Here is a 16,225-nt window from a genome sequence, read left to right as displayed (position 1 = left end):
AACGAATGAAATAAGGAGGAGGATGATCCATAAAAAAAGAAAGTGGGGAGGAATTGAGAGATGGCCGAAGAGAGTTTTTCTCATTGAATTAACCTAAGATATCCCTTGTTACTTGATGAGTATAACCTTTCCTGTCAAACGGTACTAGTTCTTGTACCCATGCTCTAAAAATTTATTGTTTGGGCTTGTTGGGCTGAAAACCCATTCATACTCTGGGTCCAATCCAAATTGAGTCCCTACAGTTATCAAAATAAAATTGATAATGTAATAAATAAATAAAAAATGATAATATAATAGTCTGAAAAAGAAACGTGGGATAGTTTAGTTTGACACTTTTTTATTTTTATTTTTTAATGTGGGATAGTTTTTCCTTATTGTATCGGAGGGGTAGTTATTTTCTTTCAAACGTGAGTAGTGAGAAGTTCTTTTTATGAGAAGAAAAGTGGGGAAGTTTTATTGTACACGTTTCTTTTTTATGAGAAATTCTATTTAAAAAATGTGGAGAAGATGTGGGGAGTTTTTTTAGCTAATGAGTAAAAGTAGGAAGACATTTCAACGTAGAAGTAGGAATTTATTATTTTTGTTAATTTACTATTTTAACCCAATTTTTGAGTCTTAGGTAGGGGTAATTTTTACTATAAAAAAAAGCAATAACTAACTTTCTTTTGTTAATTTACTATTTTAACTTCCTTTTTAAGTTTTAGGTAAGAGTATTTTTGATAGTAAAAAAGGTAATAACTAATTTTCTTTTACCAATTTACTATTTTAACCAAATTTGTAAGTTATTGGTTAATTAATTTAGGGGTATTTTTGACAGGAAAAAAAGTAATAACTAACTTTCTGAATTCTCTTAATATATACAGATATATACAGATATAAAAAAAAAAAATAATAACTAACTTTCTTTTGTCAATTTACTATTTTAATTCCCTTTTTAAGTTTTAGGTAGGGATATTTTTGACAGTAAAAAAAGCAATAACTAATTTTCTTTTACCAATTTACTATTTTAACCCAATTTGTAAGTTGTTGGTTAATTAATTTAGGGGTATTTTTGACAGGAAAAATAAAAAATAACTATTTCACTAACAAATGAAAGATATGTATTATTGAATAGTTGTTTTTCTGCTAAAAAAAAAAGTTATTTTTATGCATATATTTCTCATTTATTAAAATTTTTTAATAGGATTAAATTTTTGATATGAATTATATCATTTAATATAAAATACTTTTTCTCCGCGATAAAGTCATTAGGAATTTGGTTTGTTTCGAGAAAGCCCACTTAAAACAAATTTTGGTTTATTCAGCATAGCATTGCGTAGCCAAACTAAACTGTAGAGTCCTTACGCCTTAAATAGAAGTAAAGAGAGCTCGCAACGTGAAGCGGTGAAGATCAGAATTCCCTTAACACATCGCAGATCATAATTCGGAAACCCAAATCTGTGATCAGTTCCTTTGTGTTCGTACGTAATACTAATAGAACCACTGACGATGATGTCCCAGCATATCCCGGCCGAGGTTGCGTACAACATCTTCACTCAGCTGCCAGTGAAATCTATAATCCGATTCAGGTGTGTTTCCAAATCTTGGAACTTCATATTCACTGACCCTATTTTCATTACTACAAACTATAAATTCAACCAAGCCAAATCTTTATCGAATAACAGTCACAATGGTTATCTCCTATACAAGGAAAATCTTTCATATGGCGTCAAAGAATCGCATATAGTTGTTTGCAATAACGGTCGCAGTTTGAGCCGGGTATGTAGTTTTGAAATCCCCTCTATTCATGACCATATAGTTGGCTTCTGTAATGGCTTATTTTGCTTCACTGGTAGCATGGACGACTCTTATCAGATAATATATGTGTGGAATCCTAGTATTAGAAAAATTACGATAGCTGCTACTGTCAATAACGTAGGTTTTGCTGGTGTCACTCTTGGATTTGCGTATCATCTTCAAAACAATGACTTCAAGATTCTCAGACTTGTGTGTTTTCAACGCGAATTGTTGTATGGGGCCGATGGAGCCGAGGCTGAAGTTTACACATTGAGTACAGGTTCGTGGAGAAGGTTTGTAGTATCTGTGGATTATAGGTCATTTATTCGGGATATATCTGAATCACCCTCTTTATTTTTTAATGGAGCTATGCACTTTTTGGCCCAAGGTGGCTTTTTTCGCTTCATATTGTCCTTTGATGTGGATGAGGAGAGATTTCATAAGATAATGTTGCCTCAGAACTGTTTTGAAGGGTTTTTTCAACATTCTAAATGTCTTATTGTGTTCAAGGGATCGTTGGCTTTGATTGTTTTCAATTGCAACATATGCCACATGTGGGTGATGAGGGAGTACGGCGTGGTTGAGTCTTGGACTAAAATAAGTGTGCCAATCAAAGGAGTTAAAAGGTTCTATGGTTGCACAGGTAAAGGTGAACTTCTGATGGAAAAGAGTCATTCACAGATCTTTTCATTTGACCTTGAGAGTTTAAATGAAAAAGTTCTTGACATTCCAACTACAGCTGAAGATGTGATTTATACCGATAATTTTATGGAGAGCTTAAATTTATTTGATGTGATAGACTCCGAGGATTATTAAGATAGAGTTTCTAGCAAGGCAGTCATCTGTTTCAAATTCATGCATATTGACAAGTTATTTTTGTATTAGTGACTAAATGATTCTTTATATGTTGTGTTTTCTTTCCATTTGTTCTAGACCTAAAAATATTGCTTTTGATGTAGAAAACTAATAGATCTTATTAAACAGAAACAGATCCCATTTGGTAAGCAGTAAGCACAGTGCTGAATTAAGAAGTGAATGCACATAATTCTTTCGCAGATAATAAGGAGCTTATTCTTGATTTTGATTCTCCCTCATGATAACAGAATGAACAGGTGAGTCCAGAGGCAGCCCCAACTCCTAATGTATGGATGTAAAAGTAATAATATAAGTTCACATGTAAGATATAGTAGTCACGCATCTTCTGCTCAAGCATTGTGCAGAAAATTGCACATATTTGGGCCCAAATTGATGCTTAGAAAGCATGTCTAATCTGGTTCCCTGAACGCTTGGTTGACCTTCTTCGTTTTGCTACTGCAGGTCCCAATCTTTGTTATGTCCCTTTGTTAGCTGGGCATACCTTTCTCATGTACTGCAACTCAAAAAATTTATTTTTCAATACTCCTCTTTTTTTGGGCCCTCAATCTGTTAATTTTCCAGCAGTATACACAAGATAAAGATGAGAACAAATCTTCTTAACAAATCTCATCTCAAGATCAAGAAAAGAACCAAGTCTAAATCTGTAATATTGCTAAGTTTTTTCTTTTCTAATATCTCCTTTGTGACTTCTTGTATTCATTGATGCAGTGAACCATTGTAATCAATGGTGGCAATGGAATGTGTCTAATAAAAGTAGGATGTGAATTAAGAGAATGAATGGTGGAAATGTAGTGATATGTTGTTCGGTTTGAGGGAGTCACCCTCCAAGTATAATTTCACATGCCCTTTACAGGGAATCAATGACAAGTATACATGCATATATGCATTGCGTTGTTCCTTTACAACAGCCAAATGGAAGGCAGCCTTGCTAACAAACTCAACTACAGCTCGAACTACTTAAATAGGACACTAACTGGTAACATCATTACTATATGAGTAACGAATACAGCTGCCATATGCACCAATGATCAAATACAACACTTTGTACTGAAGCTCCCTTGCATCATGTCAATGACTGCATAAGTGCTTGGCTGCACAATTGGGTGCACTCCTGTGTTTACTTATTAACCAACAACTATCCACTTGCTTAGCCAGCTTAGCTCAGCAGTGTTCATCGAATGAGATATAACCACTTATCATTAGCCCATCAAGTAGATCATTAGTCAATGAAGCAATAACTGAGCTTCCCTGCTATACCTACCCCTTTATAGCACCTTGCCCACAAGGTGGGGATTTTGCTCGTGAAGGGTATACAACATTTTCCAAATAGTATTCTCAGCAGGAGCATCTTTCTTATGGACAATTACTTTAGTTGAAATCTACTGTTGAGTTTTTTTCACTCTACTTTGAAGAATAGCTTGAGGTTCAGGATAGAGAGAATATTTTGAATCTACTAAAGGCAAAGTAAGTAATAGCAGTATATTAGCTCCCAACTTTGGTTTCAAAAAAGAAACATGGAAGACATGAAGTCTTGATTGAGGAGGAAAGTCCAGCTTGTAGGCAACCTGGCCAACTTTCGGAGAATTTGAATGGCCCATAAAACCATGAAGAAAGCTTGAGATTAGCTCTGATGGCCATAGACTTCTGTCCATAGGGAAGAAGTCTTAGGACAACTCAACCCCCCACTTGGAACTCTCTCTCTGTCCTATGTTTGTCAGTTTGGAGATTGTTCCTCTCTTGAGCTGCAACCAAAATCTGCTTAAGCAATGCCTAAAGCCACTGCTCTATACCCGAGATGATCATCAGATGCCTCCAATTTAGAAGTTCCAGGAATGTATTGCAAGAGTTTTGGAGGAGTTTAACTATAAAGTGCCTCAAATGGACTTGTTTGGATAGATGTATGAAAACTGGAATTGTACCAAAATTCAGCCAAAGCAAGCCAAAAATGACTATTGCTTAGACTACTCCTCTGCATAGCATCTATGATACTACTTCAGCCCATTATTTACTACCTCAGTTTGACTATCAGTTTATGAATGGTAAGCTGATGACAAGGCCAAGGTGGTTCCTTGGAGGTTGAAGGGCTACCTCCAAAAATGACCAATGAATGTCCGGTCCCTGTCACTCATTGTGGACCCAGGTAAACCATGGAGTTAATAACATGCTACCTGAATAAGGAAGCTACTTTTGCAGCAATAAAAGGGCGTGGGAGGGGTCTGAACTGTGCACATTTTGCTTAGTCTGTCTACCACTACAAAGGTGACATCAAAGTGTTGGGATTTAGGTAACCGCTCAATGAAATCCTTGGAGATATCAAACCAAGGTAGCTCCGGAATAGCCGAATAGGTAGTGGTTGTAATAGTCCCATAGGAGCCAAATTCTCTATTTTTTCCTTGGAGATGTATTACACTCTCCCACATTCTTTTTGATACCTTGTTTCCTACCCTTCCAATTCTTTATGTACTAATTTATCTTCCTTCACAAAATTTAAGTAATAAGCAATAAAATTTTGGTATAATTATATAATAACATAAATTTATGTAAATTGTACTAGGTGTCTATCTAACTACTAAAAATCTTTTCATTCATAAGTGGAATTTTGAACTTGAAAAAAAAGAAAAAAAGAAAAAGAAAATGGCTTATGCAAAAAATCGTTAAAGATAAACAAATATAATGAATATACTTTGAGTTTTCTTACATTAAAATATCAATTAGTTTAGCCATTAGTTTAGCCATCCATTACTGTTGAGCTAGAGTGGTCACTTTTTCATCAAGCAAGAATTTCAAGAATCATTGTTTAGTTCTAATTAGGAAAAAGGTTGTCCTGATAAGTATGGGTTCCATTTCTTCATTGCCACCGCTAAGAACAATAGCTCCTTTTCATAGATAGAATTATGGTCTCCCTTCTCGCATCAACACAGACCAAGACCATGACAACTAACATCACATTTATAAGCAATGTTAAAGAAATTTGGTAAAGCAATTACTAATGGATTAGCCACTGTTGCCTTAAAAGCTTGTCAAATGCTATCTGAGTTGATGCATCCCAATGAAAGGCATTCTTCCTCAAGAGTTTAGTCAAAGGGCTGGCTAATTGTCCATAACTCTTATTCTTTTATGGCCTGGTTGGATTGAGGGGGAGTAAAGTTAAGTAGATAAGAATTGACTCAAAATTAGCCCATTTTCAGCCAATTCTACTTTACTCTACTTCACTTCCCCTTTCTTCCCCCTCAATCCAAACAAGCCCTTAATAAAATTCTTGCAATGCGCAGTAAACCCAATAAACCTCTTAAGGACTAACTAGGAACATGCAAATTCAACATAGACTCAATTTTCTTTGAATCAATTCTAACCCTTGACCTAGAAATGATGTCTAAAATATTATTTCTCTTCACAATTGAACTGAATTATTTTGCATATAAGGATTTTTTTTCGCAAAACTACTAGGGGTTGATTAAAATGCAGCAAATGGTATCTAAACAGGTACTATAGACCAAAATATCATAAATAAATAAAAAAGACTAATACAAACTTCCTATAAGAATGGTCTAAATGTTGCATTCATTATGCTTTGAAAGGTGAAGAATGGTGGGTTCTAAGCTCAACTAGTAAAATCTCTAATGGTTGAATAAGAGATCTGAGGTTTAATTTTTGCTTACACCAAAAATCGATTGGTGTTTGGTTTGATGATAAAAAGCTCTCATTAAGAGCGGACTGAAACTCTCTCTCTCTCTCTCCAAAAAAAGAAAAAGACAGAAAAAAGAAAAAGAAAAAGAAAAAGAAAGTTGAGAATGCATTTGTGAGTTCGAAGGACATACTAAAAACTCATTGATATTCTCATGAATTAAACACAATTTTATGGATGTGATCAGCTCCCTTCATCCTAATTTAATGATAACCGAGTCTTAAATCTAATTTGGGAAAAATCCTTGCACCACATCATCAATCAATCATATATATATATAAGCAGAAACCTTCTATGGGAGAGCACGAGGTTGTGTCACGTGGCACATTTCTTGAGATTTTTTTATTTTATTTTATTTTATTTTATTTAGGCTTTTACATCAACAAAAGTTTGCATTATATCAAAGTATTAGTATTAAATTAGTCAATAGAGTAAATACATATATTAATTTTCTATATAATTGTACATTAATTATTTATATTTAAGGAATTTAATGATTATTTTTATAAACTCTACATAGGATTTTTTTTTTATTATTTTTTTTATATTTGGAATACTACTAATAGATCTAAAACATTTTTTTTTTCATGTTTAGCTGCTTTGACAATCATTAACACAAAAGCTATCAAAAATTAAATATTTGAGAATTCACTAAAATTTATCTTAATCATATGTGTGTGTGTGTGTGGGGGGGGGGGGGGTGTGGGCAACCAACTTGCAAAATTTATTCTATGTAATTAGAAATATTACTAATAGGATAAATATGTTTATTTTTTTATATTAATTATTTTAAGTGGTGCATTAATTATTTAAGCATAATGAAATTTTAATGTCATTTTAAAGATTTATACTTGAAACAATTGATTTTTTTTTTTAAATGTTCAAAACAATTGTTTTGAAATATGGTACTCTTGCTCAAATTTAGTTGTTTTGGCGACAATTTTAATAAAGCCAAAATATATATAAATACACACACACACACATATATAGTAACACAATCAAGAATGTAAAAAAAAAAAAAAAAAAAAATTTAAAGAATATTTATTTTTATTTATTTATAATTTTATCAAAATGATATTTGTATTATTGAGCAGGCATGAAATATGCCATATTTATAGTAACCACTATATCATGCAATTTTCAAATTTATAAACACACACATATACTACTTCAAATCACTATACTACTCTTATTGCCTTTCTATTTTGTCTATAAATAATAAAGATTACAATAGGAAAATTATTGAAATAATTTTTTATATATCAATAGTTGGTTTGAGGGGATTTGAACCCTTAGATATTTCTACTAACCAGTTGAGTTACAAGATTATTGACAAAAAATATTGAAATATTAGAGTAAACTAATAACAAATTACACATTAGTGAACTCGGTTAGTTCATCTAAAACTTTATCAACCATAGGATTGGTAAGATATTGGGAAATGAGCTTTTGCTTGGTCAAATTTCCCCTTGTCTCCAACAATTTTCCCTTGTAAGAGCATTAGTATCCAGCCTTGCAAAAGGCATAATATGCTAAATTTTAGCATCAAACCACAAAAAACAGGCATTATCCGATCTTGCAATTGCAAAAATTTTACAATCTTGCTACAGTACCATTCTATATCTAAGATGGCACAAGCAAGATTGTATAATAAAATAATGTTTATTTCCTAATTTTTCTTCAATCTACACTCTCTCTCTGTCTCCTCATTATTTCATTTATCTTTCTCTCTCTTCCTTCTCCTCAAATCGTTTTGCTCTCTCCTTTTCAAACGAGAACACTTTCTTCCTCTCTCTCTCTCTCTCAGATCGACATGGAGACAACCCCTTCAGATCGGTTGGGTTTCAATTTTAGGTAAATATCAGTTTTGGAAATAGGTTTCAGTTTTGGTTGGGTACTGAAGTGAGGTGGGTTTCAGTGGTGGTGGGGTGGGTTGTTTCCATGGTGGTGTAATGGGTGGTGGGTTTCGTGAGGTGGTGGGTGTGTTGATGTGTTGGTGAGGTGGGCAGAGTGGTTGTTGTTGCGGCAAGATTGGCGTGGTGTGAGTTTATAAAATTGGATTTGGTCATGGGTTTGATGAGTGTGGGTGTGGTTGGGTTTATGACTGATGTAGTGGTGGTGGTGGGAGGGTTGCCATGGTGGTGGGTGATTGATGGTGGTGGAGGTGGGGGTTGCCGTCTTGGTTGTTAAACCCATTGTTGAAATCAAACCCAAGCTCAAAGGTTCATCAATGGAGGAATTGAAGAAATACAAAGAGAAAATGAACATTACAAAGCTTGAGAGAATGATTTTGTATATATTAAATATCTGCTCTATTTCTTATATATAGGAGGAGCAGAGGAGTGGTAAACTACAAGCTACATAATAGAAAAACTAACCTATCCAATCTAATCATGACAATTGTCACTACTAATGTAACTAATAAACCTACTCTTATGTACAAACAACATGCCGTTCTATACGCCTAATACAAAATCATTTATTTACACGGTAAGTAGCTTAAGCAGCAATAATAAAATGAAACTGAATAATTGCATTCTGTGCTTCAAACCATCTGTGCTTCAGACCAGCTTTAGCTTCTAATACTTCCCCTCAAGATGAACCATATATGTTGATTAAGTTCATCTTGGAAAGCAAGTGAGAGAACTATTTTTGGCCTAAAGCTTTCGTAAAGAAATCTGCAATCTGGTGTCGTGTAGGAACATGAAATGTTTTAATGACCCCATCTTCAATCTTTTCTCGAATGAAATGGCAGTTTATCTCAATATGCTTTGTTCGTTCATGATACACAGGATTGGCAGCAATATAAAGAGCTGCTTTACTATCACAATAGAGAAAAGCAGGTTGAGTGTGGTTTAAACCAAAGGTTTTGAACAAAGCAATAAGCTAAACCATCTCACTAGTGACTGTTGCCATTGATCTATACTCGGACTCAGCAGTGGATCTTGACACTACTTGCTGCTTTTTACTCTTCCAAGAGATTAGTGAATCTCCTAAAAACACACAAAACCCTGTGATTGACCTTCTGGTGTCAGGGTAGGCTACCCAGTCAGAATCACAGTAGCATTTCAATTGCAATTCTGATCTTGCAGACAGGAACAACCCTTTGCCTGGTGTGCACTTCAAATATTTGAGAACTCTGTATACAGCTTGAAGATGAGGTACTTTAGGTGAGCTTATGAACTGACTTAATTTATGGATTGAATAGCAAATGTCAGGCCTAGTCAATGTCAAATAGAGAAGTCTCCCTATTAACCTTCTATACAATGAAGCATCAGGGACTGCATCACCAATTGAACTGCTAAACTTGGCTAATTGGTTCATAGGAATGCTTGTTGGCTTACAAGCTAACATACCAGCATCAGATAGAAAATCAAGAGTATACTTTCTATGACACAAGGAAATTCCATTTGAAGTTCTTGCTACCTCAAGACCTAGGAAATACTTCAAAGTCCCCAAATCTTTGAGCTTGAACTTGCTGTCTAGAAATTGCTTAAACACATTCACAGCATCCACATCATTACTGGCAATAAGAATATCATCAACATAAACAAGGATGATGATCATAGAACCTCCCTTAATCCTTGTAAAGACAGAGTAATCTACCTTGGATTGAACAAAACCTTGATCAACAATTGTAGAAGACAACTTTGCAAACCATTTTCTGCTTGCCTGTTGTAGGGGCCTTTTTTTGTATTATGCTTTGGGTTGGGCTGCCTCCTGCAGTGATGGGCTCGGATATTCTAAGTAGGAGATTTGAGACCGGCCCAACTGTAACTCACTTTGGACCAGCTTGTGTGCAAAACTGGCATCGTCTACCAGGAGAGTACTTACGGTAGGCAGAGCTGTTTTTTAATAGGTTACGGCAGGCAGATATAATAACGAAAGAAGATCAGATATAGTGTTCTTTCCTTGATGGAAAATAACCAAATAATCTCTATTTTTATGACAATTACACTAATAATAATAGCTTTACAAAAGGAGTGAAAGATTAAATGACAATATGAATTAATCAAAGAAGTGATATCAAGTTAAGTTTGGGTCTGTAATGGCAAAGACCAAAGAGGAAGAACGCTTCCTCTCAATGAAACTAATCTCCCAGGAAGATATCCTACCGCGGGGATTAATGACTTTGAGGGAATCGGACCTAAATGATTAGTGCCCAAAAGAATTACTATTGTTTAATCGTCTTCCAGAGAGTGGGATTTTGAGGGGGAGAGAAGGGAACCGACCTACTGGTGCATGCCCATTATGCTTCTTTTCTTTGTTTTTCATTTTCTCTCTTATCTTTTCTTCTTTCCTTTCTTTTTCTTTTGTTTTTTCTTTTACTTCATAATACCTCTGTTTTTCGATCCTCTTTACAGGGCACGGCAAGGGTCCTTTTATAGGGCCTGCCATTATCGAATTTTACTATTTTACCCTTTTAATTGCCTTTGTCTAGTCTGGGAGTACTTGCCGACCACCTAGAGGCTCGTCTATGTACCGCTCACCCTCGCCAGACAAAGGTAGGTTTGTGTTATTTGTTAGTTCGCTGTGGCATCTTCTCCTAGCATGGCGTAAATGCTTTTTCTCTCTCTTTTTGGCATGCACCCAACGGTTCCTCCCTCAATGTTGCCTCTTTTGGGTGGTTTGTCATCCTAGCAGGACGTATTCCCCAAAAGAGCTTAGGCAGGAACTACGAAATAGATCTTTTCCCCTCTCCCGACCACCAAATCACACCCCTCTTTACCTCTTACCTCTGACCCATGGCCCAACCACGTCTCATATTGGCTGGGTACAGGCTGGTGGTGCCTGGGTCTTGCGCGTGCCTTCTTGTTATGTATGTTCAAAATCTGTCTGCTGCTCATGCGTTTGCCGTGACCTGGAGCTTTGTTTGTACAGTCTGCCACGCTTTTCTGTTCTTTTACGTGGGTCGTTTGCATAATTCACTGTTCCCTCTAGGGGCTGGACTTTACGTGGTACTGGGCTTCTTATTTCTTTCAGCCCACTTCTTAATTACCTTGACTTCCTACCACATCACTTGGCATTTCCTGCCGTGGTGATTTGCTTATGCTGGGCCTTTTTTCAGGCCTGTCGTTCCATTCTTTCCCCCAGTGGCTTAATATGGCCACTGGTGTTCTTATTTATGGGCTCTAGTGTCCTTTTCTTTCTCCCTTGGGCCTGCAGCCCATTTACTTCCTTTGGATTTCCTCGGCCCATTTACTAACTCTGCATTCCCATGGGCTTTTACTAACTTGATTAGGCTTTCCCGGCCCAATTTCTTCATTCTTATCATTGGGGTTAATCGGCTTCCCATAAATCCCTACTTTCTTTGTTTACATTGCCTTAGGCCTGCCGCGGCCCATTCTCACTTTTCCATACCATATACTGCCCATAAGTGCCATTTCTCTCTTTTTGGGCCCTTTGGGTCTATTTGCTTTCTCAAGACCTATTTGTTCATGTTATGGGCCTGTGATCCATTATTCCTGCCGCTTGGGATTAATGGTTTTATTCTATGCTTGCCACTTCTATTTGCTTGCTTTGCTGAGTTGGGCCTGTTTTACAAAAATGACCCTTAACATTTAGCCTCCTGAACATATGGAGTGTTCTTGCAGTTCATATGTGAATGAAGGACCTTCTTGTCTTTTTATTCACTCTCCTTCTTTCTTTTCCTTCGCGGGCTTTCTTAAACTGGGGAGTTCTTCTCATATATATATATATTTCTTTTCCTACCGTGAACAGTGGTGACTCTTCGAATTTCCTAAAATGGCAGTTGCTTTAAAACATAACTGCCGCCTCATTAATTTCATTCTTTTCTCAATGGCTGACCAGTTGCCTCCTTTCACACCGGCATTAATAACTCAGGTATTTAAGAAGAGAGTCCCTTCCCAACACAGACACAAACTCCTTCTATTCTAAAATATCCTACCGGTTCTCCTTCCCTCACTGTTTTACTCTTTTCGAACACCCATTTCCCTTTTACTCTGATCAAGTCCTCACGCCATGGCACTAGTGAAAACCCAAGCCTCTTCTCGCCGTAAAGGGAAAGGGGTCATTTCGGATCCTCTAGTAGAACAAGAAGTAGAAGAAGAGGCCGTGCGCTTCGATTCGGACCACTATGATGAGAAGGAGGCACGGTGTGACCTAGATAGTGACTGCGCCCCTCTGATCGATCCTTGGTATAGTATTAGTCCATACTTCCCCAAGGCCCCTGGAGATTATGTGTCGCCGCCGCTGGGCCGCGTGTGGCTCACTCTCTGCCAATGAAACCCCAATGTTTCTTGGGCTCCAGTGTCTTCCTCCATCTTCGATTTGGTCATTCGTCAAGGCGTCGCCCTTCCTGTACCCATCCATTTCGAGTTTGGGTCAGGCACTGCCTTAGGTTGGAAGGAGTGGGTTGACAGCGAGTTATCTGACATGGGTTTCATGGGTTTGCTTCAGCAGGCCGGTATTCTAAAGGCTGTCGTCCTATCTCGAAGTCTTTCCAATTTCCAAGATCTCTCTAACCTTCGTCATTTGGTTCGTCGGTGGTGTGCCACCACTCACACATTCCTTTTCTCTTGCAGTGAACTCACAATTACTTTTGAGGATGTGGCTAATCAGCTACTTTTGCTGATTCTTGGTGATGTTGATCTTGCCACCATTAAGCTTTTCTCGGAAGAAGAAGCCATCGAAGTGGAGTTGAAGAAAAGGATGGCCGGAAATGCTAACTTGTCTTACTGGGTTAGTTCTTCTTCCAAGTTTTCTACTGTTGCTCGCCGTGCTGCTTTTCTTGCTTTTTGGCTTTGTAAGATTGTCTTTGGGTCCTATTCCCATTATGCCATAAAGCCTTTGTATTTTCATTTGGCCATAAAAATATCTGTTGGAGTGAGTCTACCGCTGGCCCCCATGTTTTTGGGGATCTATATGTTCAACTGGATATCCTGCGGAGTGACGAGAGTCAGGCTAGCTCCTGTCACATAGTCACTTCCTCTGTGCACAGAACCATTCTGCAGCAGTTATTATTCGAGCGCTGTGCCCAGTATTTGGCGAAGTGCAGGCCTGTCAAATTTGCTAAAGAGAAGTACCAATCCTGTCCGCAGGTAATTACTGATTTTTGCAGCAGATTTGAGTTTGACATGCTTGCTGACTTTTACTTTGACTCTGTCTCTTATCCTCCTTTTCCTTTGCAGTCTAAGCACAAGGAGGACACGTCAGCTGCCTGTCCCATTTTTTTTTTTTTTTTTTTCATTCACATGTGTCTAGTCTGCCATACATTTTTGGTTACTTCATTCACCCAAAAGGTTATTCTTAATCTTCATATCTTCTTCTTCTTGTCTTCTAGGATGAGCCTGAGCCTCTTTCCATATATAGCCCTACTGCTGATGAGCTTTTTGCCCCCATGGGCACACCTACAGAAGCTTTTTGAGCCTCTTATGTACAAATGACATGCTGTTCTATACACCTAATACAAAATCATTTATTTACACGGTAAGTAGCTTAAGTAGCAGTAATAAAATGAAACTGAACAATTGCATTCTGTGCTTCAAAGCATCTGTGCTTCAAAACAACTTTAGTTTCTAATACCCATCCCAGGATGGGTTTCACTGTGTTTGCAATTGTGTTGTGGGCCAGGTTCATGGTGGTGGTAAAAGGTTGTCGTGGTGGTGGGGATGGGTGATTGATGGTGGCTGATTTGGGTTTGCAATATGGTGGTGGTGGCGTGGCAATGGCAGTGGTGGCGGCATGGTTCTAGTGTGGCGATAAAGTTTGGGATGTTGGGTATATTTTAAAATGGTATAGTATAATAGATAAAGTAGCTTTTAAGATGGTAAAATAGAATAATTTGTAGAAATCAGATGTGAATTCTCTAAACAACTCCTATACAATCTTTTCATTTTTCTGGTAGAAAGGGTACGCGTAGGATCTTACATTAACAACTCTTGCAAAAACAGCATTGTGTTGAAGTGGTTCTTGAGATATTTTTGACACCATAATTTAATTGATAAGGCCCTTTTTTTTTGGAGAATTCTTGAAGAACAAACCATAGTCAATTCATATATATTATCTCGAAAAGTATGTCGGTGCATCTTAATTACCCTCCCATTATAGACCCCTTCACTCCTTGGCACAAAACCATCTGAAATCTTCAATAGAACTAGGTATGTTACTAGTGTCAGGGAGAATGATGACTATTACCTTTAATGAATCATATTGACCTCATTATCCTTGGATTTGGACTTTCAGAGAACGCTTACTAGGGTATCTTAAAGTAGTATGCTACAAGGTTTACCTCCTCAATTCCTCCTTCCAACTCTAATTCTTTCAATTCCTCTAGTTATTCCATGAGAAAAAAATTAGACGTGTAAAATTGCAGGATTTTAGATGTGTAAAAATTTCTCATGTTAAGCGAGATGGCAATTGTCTAGCTCATCTTTTGGCTCAATATGCCAAATATTTAGATAGTTATCAAACTTGAATAGTGGAAAACCCTAATATGGTTGAGTCAGTTTTGGCTCATGATGTATTATGTTTATCTTCTTCTTAATAAGTTATGGTCTTTTTATCCAAAAAAAAAGGTACTAATGAGCATCTTTTTACTTAGTACAGCTTGGTGACCTATGGAGATGCATACTATTTGTGATGTGATATTTTTTGCATTTACAAAGCAAGGGAGTCAATCTCTTACCGTACTGGCCGGTACAGCTAGTATTTACCATACCGGAGCGTACACCGATTCAGAAACATTGGTGTTTTGTGCTGGTTTGAATACCGGCTGTCCCAGACTTATTTCAGTTGTATCAGGATGAACAAAGTTTTTCTCCAAACTAATTTGGAGAGAAACTCTTCAAATTTCTTATAAATTTCTTTTTTGGGTGTGAATTTTAAAAATCTAACGTTGAATTTTATGTTCTTTATGTTTTTAACATGCATATCAAATTTCGTTCAAATCAAATATTATTTACAATTTGATCAATTAACTTATTTTTTATATACAATTTTAGATTACAAAAACTTGAAATTATAACATTTATTTGATGATATAGCAATTGATCTTTGATTTTCTTGAAATTTTGTAAGCATTAAGGATGTAATAAGAACATGCAATCTAACGGTTAGATTTTCAAAATTCACACTCAATATAAATATATATGATGAGTTTGTAGGGTTTCTCTCCAAACTAGTTTAGAGAGAAACTTTGTTCGTATCGGGATATATACTGGATTTCAGCTGAAAACTAGATACCGGGACAAAACAAAAAACTATTACATAACGCACGGAGAAACTAGAAACACAATCGTTCAACCTTCTCCTCCTCAAACCGAACTAGGATCTCTTTATCCTAGCCTTACATCAGTGACAACAAAGCTAGCTGGCAGTGAATAGCAGAACTGGTGTTAAGTGAGGCGGCGAAATGGACTCGATCAATGCCTGGTTTGAGAGCAAGGGAGAGAGAGAGAGATCATATCTAAAAACATGAGTTGATGATGGAAAGAAAAATCGCCTCACATGAGAGAGAGAGAGAGAGAGAGAGAGAGAGAGAGAGAGAGAGAGAGAGAGAGAGAGAGAGAGAGAGAGAGATTTTTTTTTTTTTTTTTTTTTTTTTTCATTCGCATGTGTCTAGTTTGCCATACGTTTTTGGTTACTTCATTCACCCAAAAGGTTATTCTTAATCTTCATATCTTCTTCTTCTTGTCTTCTAGGATGAGCCTGAGCCTCTTTCCATATATCGCCCTATTGCCGATGAGCTTTTTGCCCCCATGGGCACACCTACAGGAGCTTTCTGAGCCTCTTATGTACAAATGACATGCTGTTCTGTACACCTAATACAAAATCATTTATTTACACGGTAAGTAGCTTAAGTAGCAGTAATAAAATGAAATTGAACAATTGCATTCTGTGCTTCAAACCATCTGTGCTTCAGACCAG

The 16,225-nt window shown here is 36.7% G+C and overlaps 2 protein-coding genes across 2 annotated transcripts; one reads left to right on the top strand and one right to left on the bottom strand.

Annotated features, from left to right (window-relative positions):
* Positions 1 to 1,491: 1,491 nt before the first annotated feature.
* LOC112015343 (F-box/kelch-repeat protein At3g23880-like) lies at positions 1,492 to 2,592 on the top strand. The gene has a single exon (XM_024047737.2). It carries the CDS (start codon positions 1,492 to 1,494, stop codon positions 2,590 to 2,592), a length of 1,101 nt encoding a protein of 366 aa, XP_023903505.2.
* A 6,631-nt stretch (positions 2,593 to 9,223) lies between these two features.
* Positions 9,224 to 9,904, bottom strand: LOC112015349 (uncharacterized mitochondrial protein AtMg00810-like). Its single transcript, XM_024047749.2, has one exon. It carries the CDS (start codon positions 9,902 to 9,904, stop codon positions 9,224 to 9,226), a length of 681 nt encoding a protein of 226 aa, XP_023903517.2.
* Positions 9,905 to 16,225: the final 6,321 nt, after the last annotated feature.

Source organism: Quercus suber, unplaced genomic scaffold (assembly GCF_002906115.3).
Source record: "Quercus suber isolate HL8 unplaced genomic scaffold, Cork oak 2.0 scaffold_15, whole genome shotgun sequence".
NCBI classification, from domain to species: domain Eukaryota; kingdom Viridiplantae; phylum Streptophyta; class Magnoliopsida; order Fagales; family Fagaceae; genus Quercus; species Quercus suber.
This window is presented reverse-complemented; position numbering and strand designations above follow the sequence as displayed.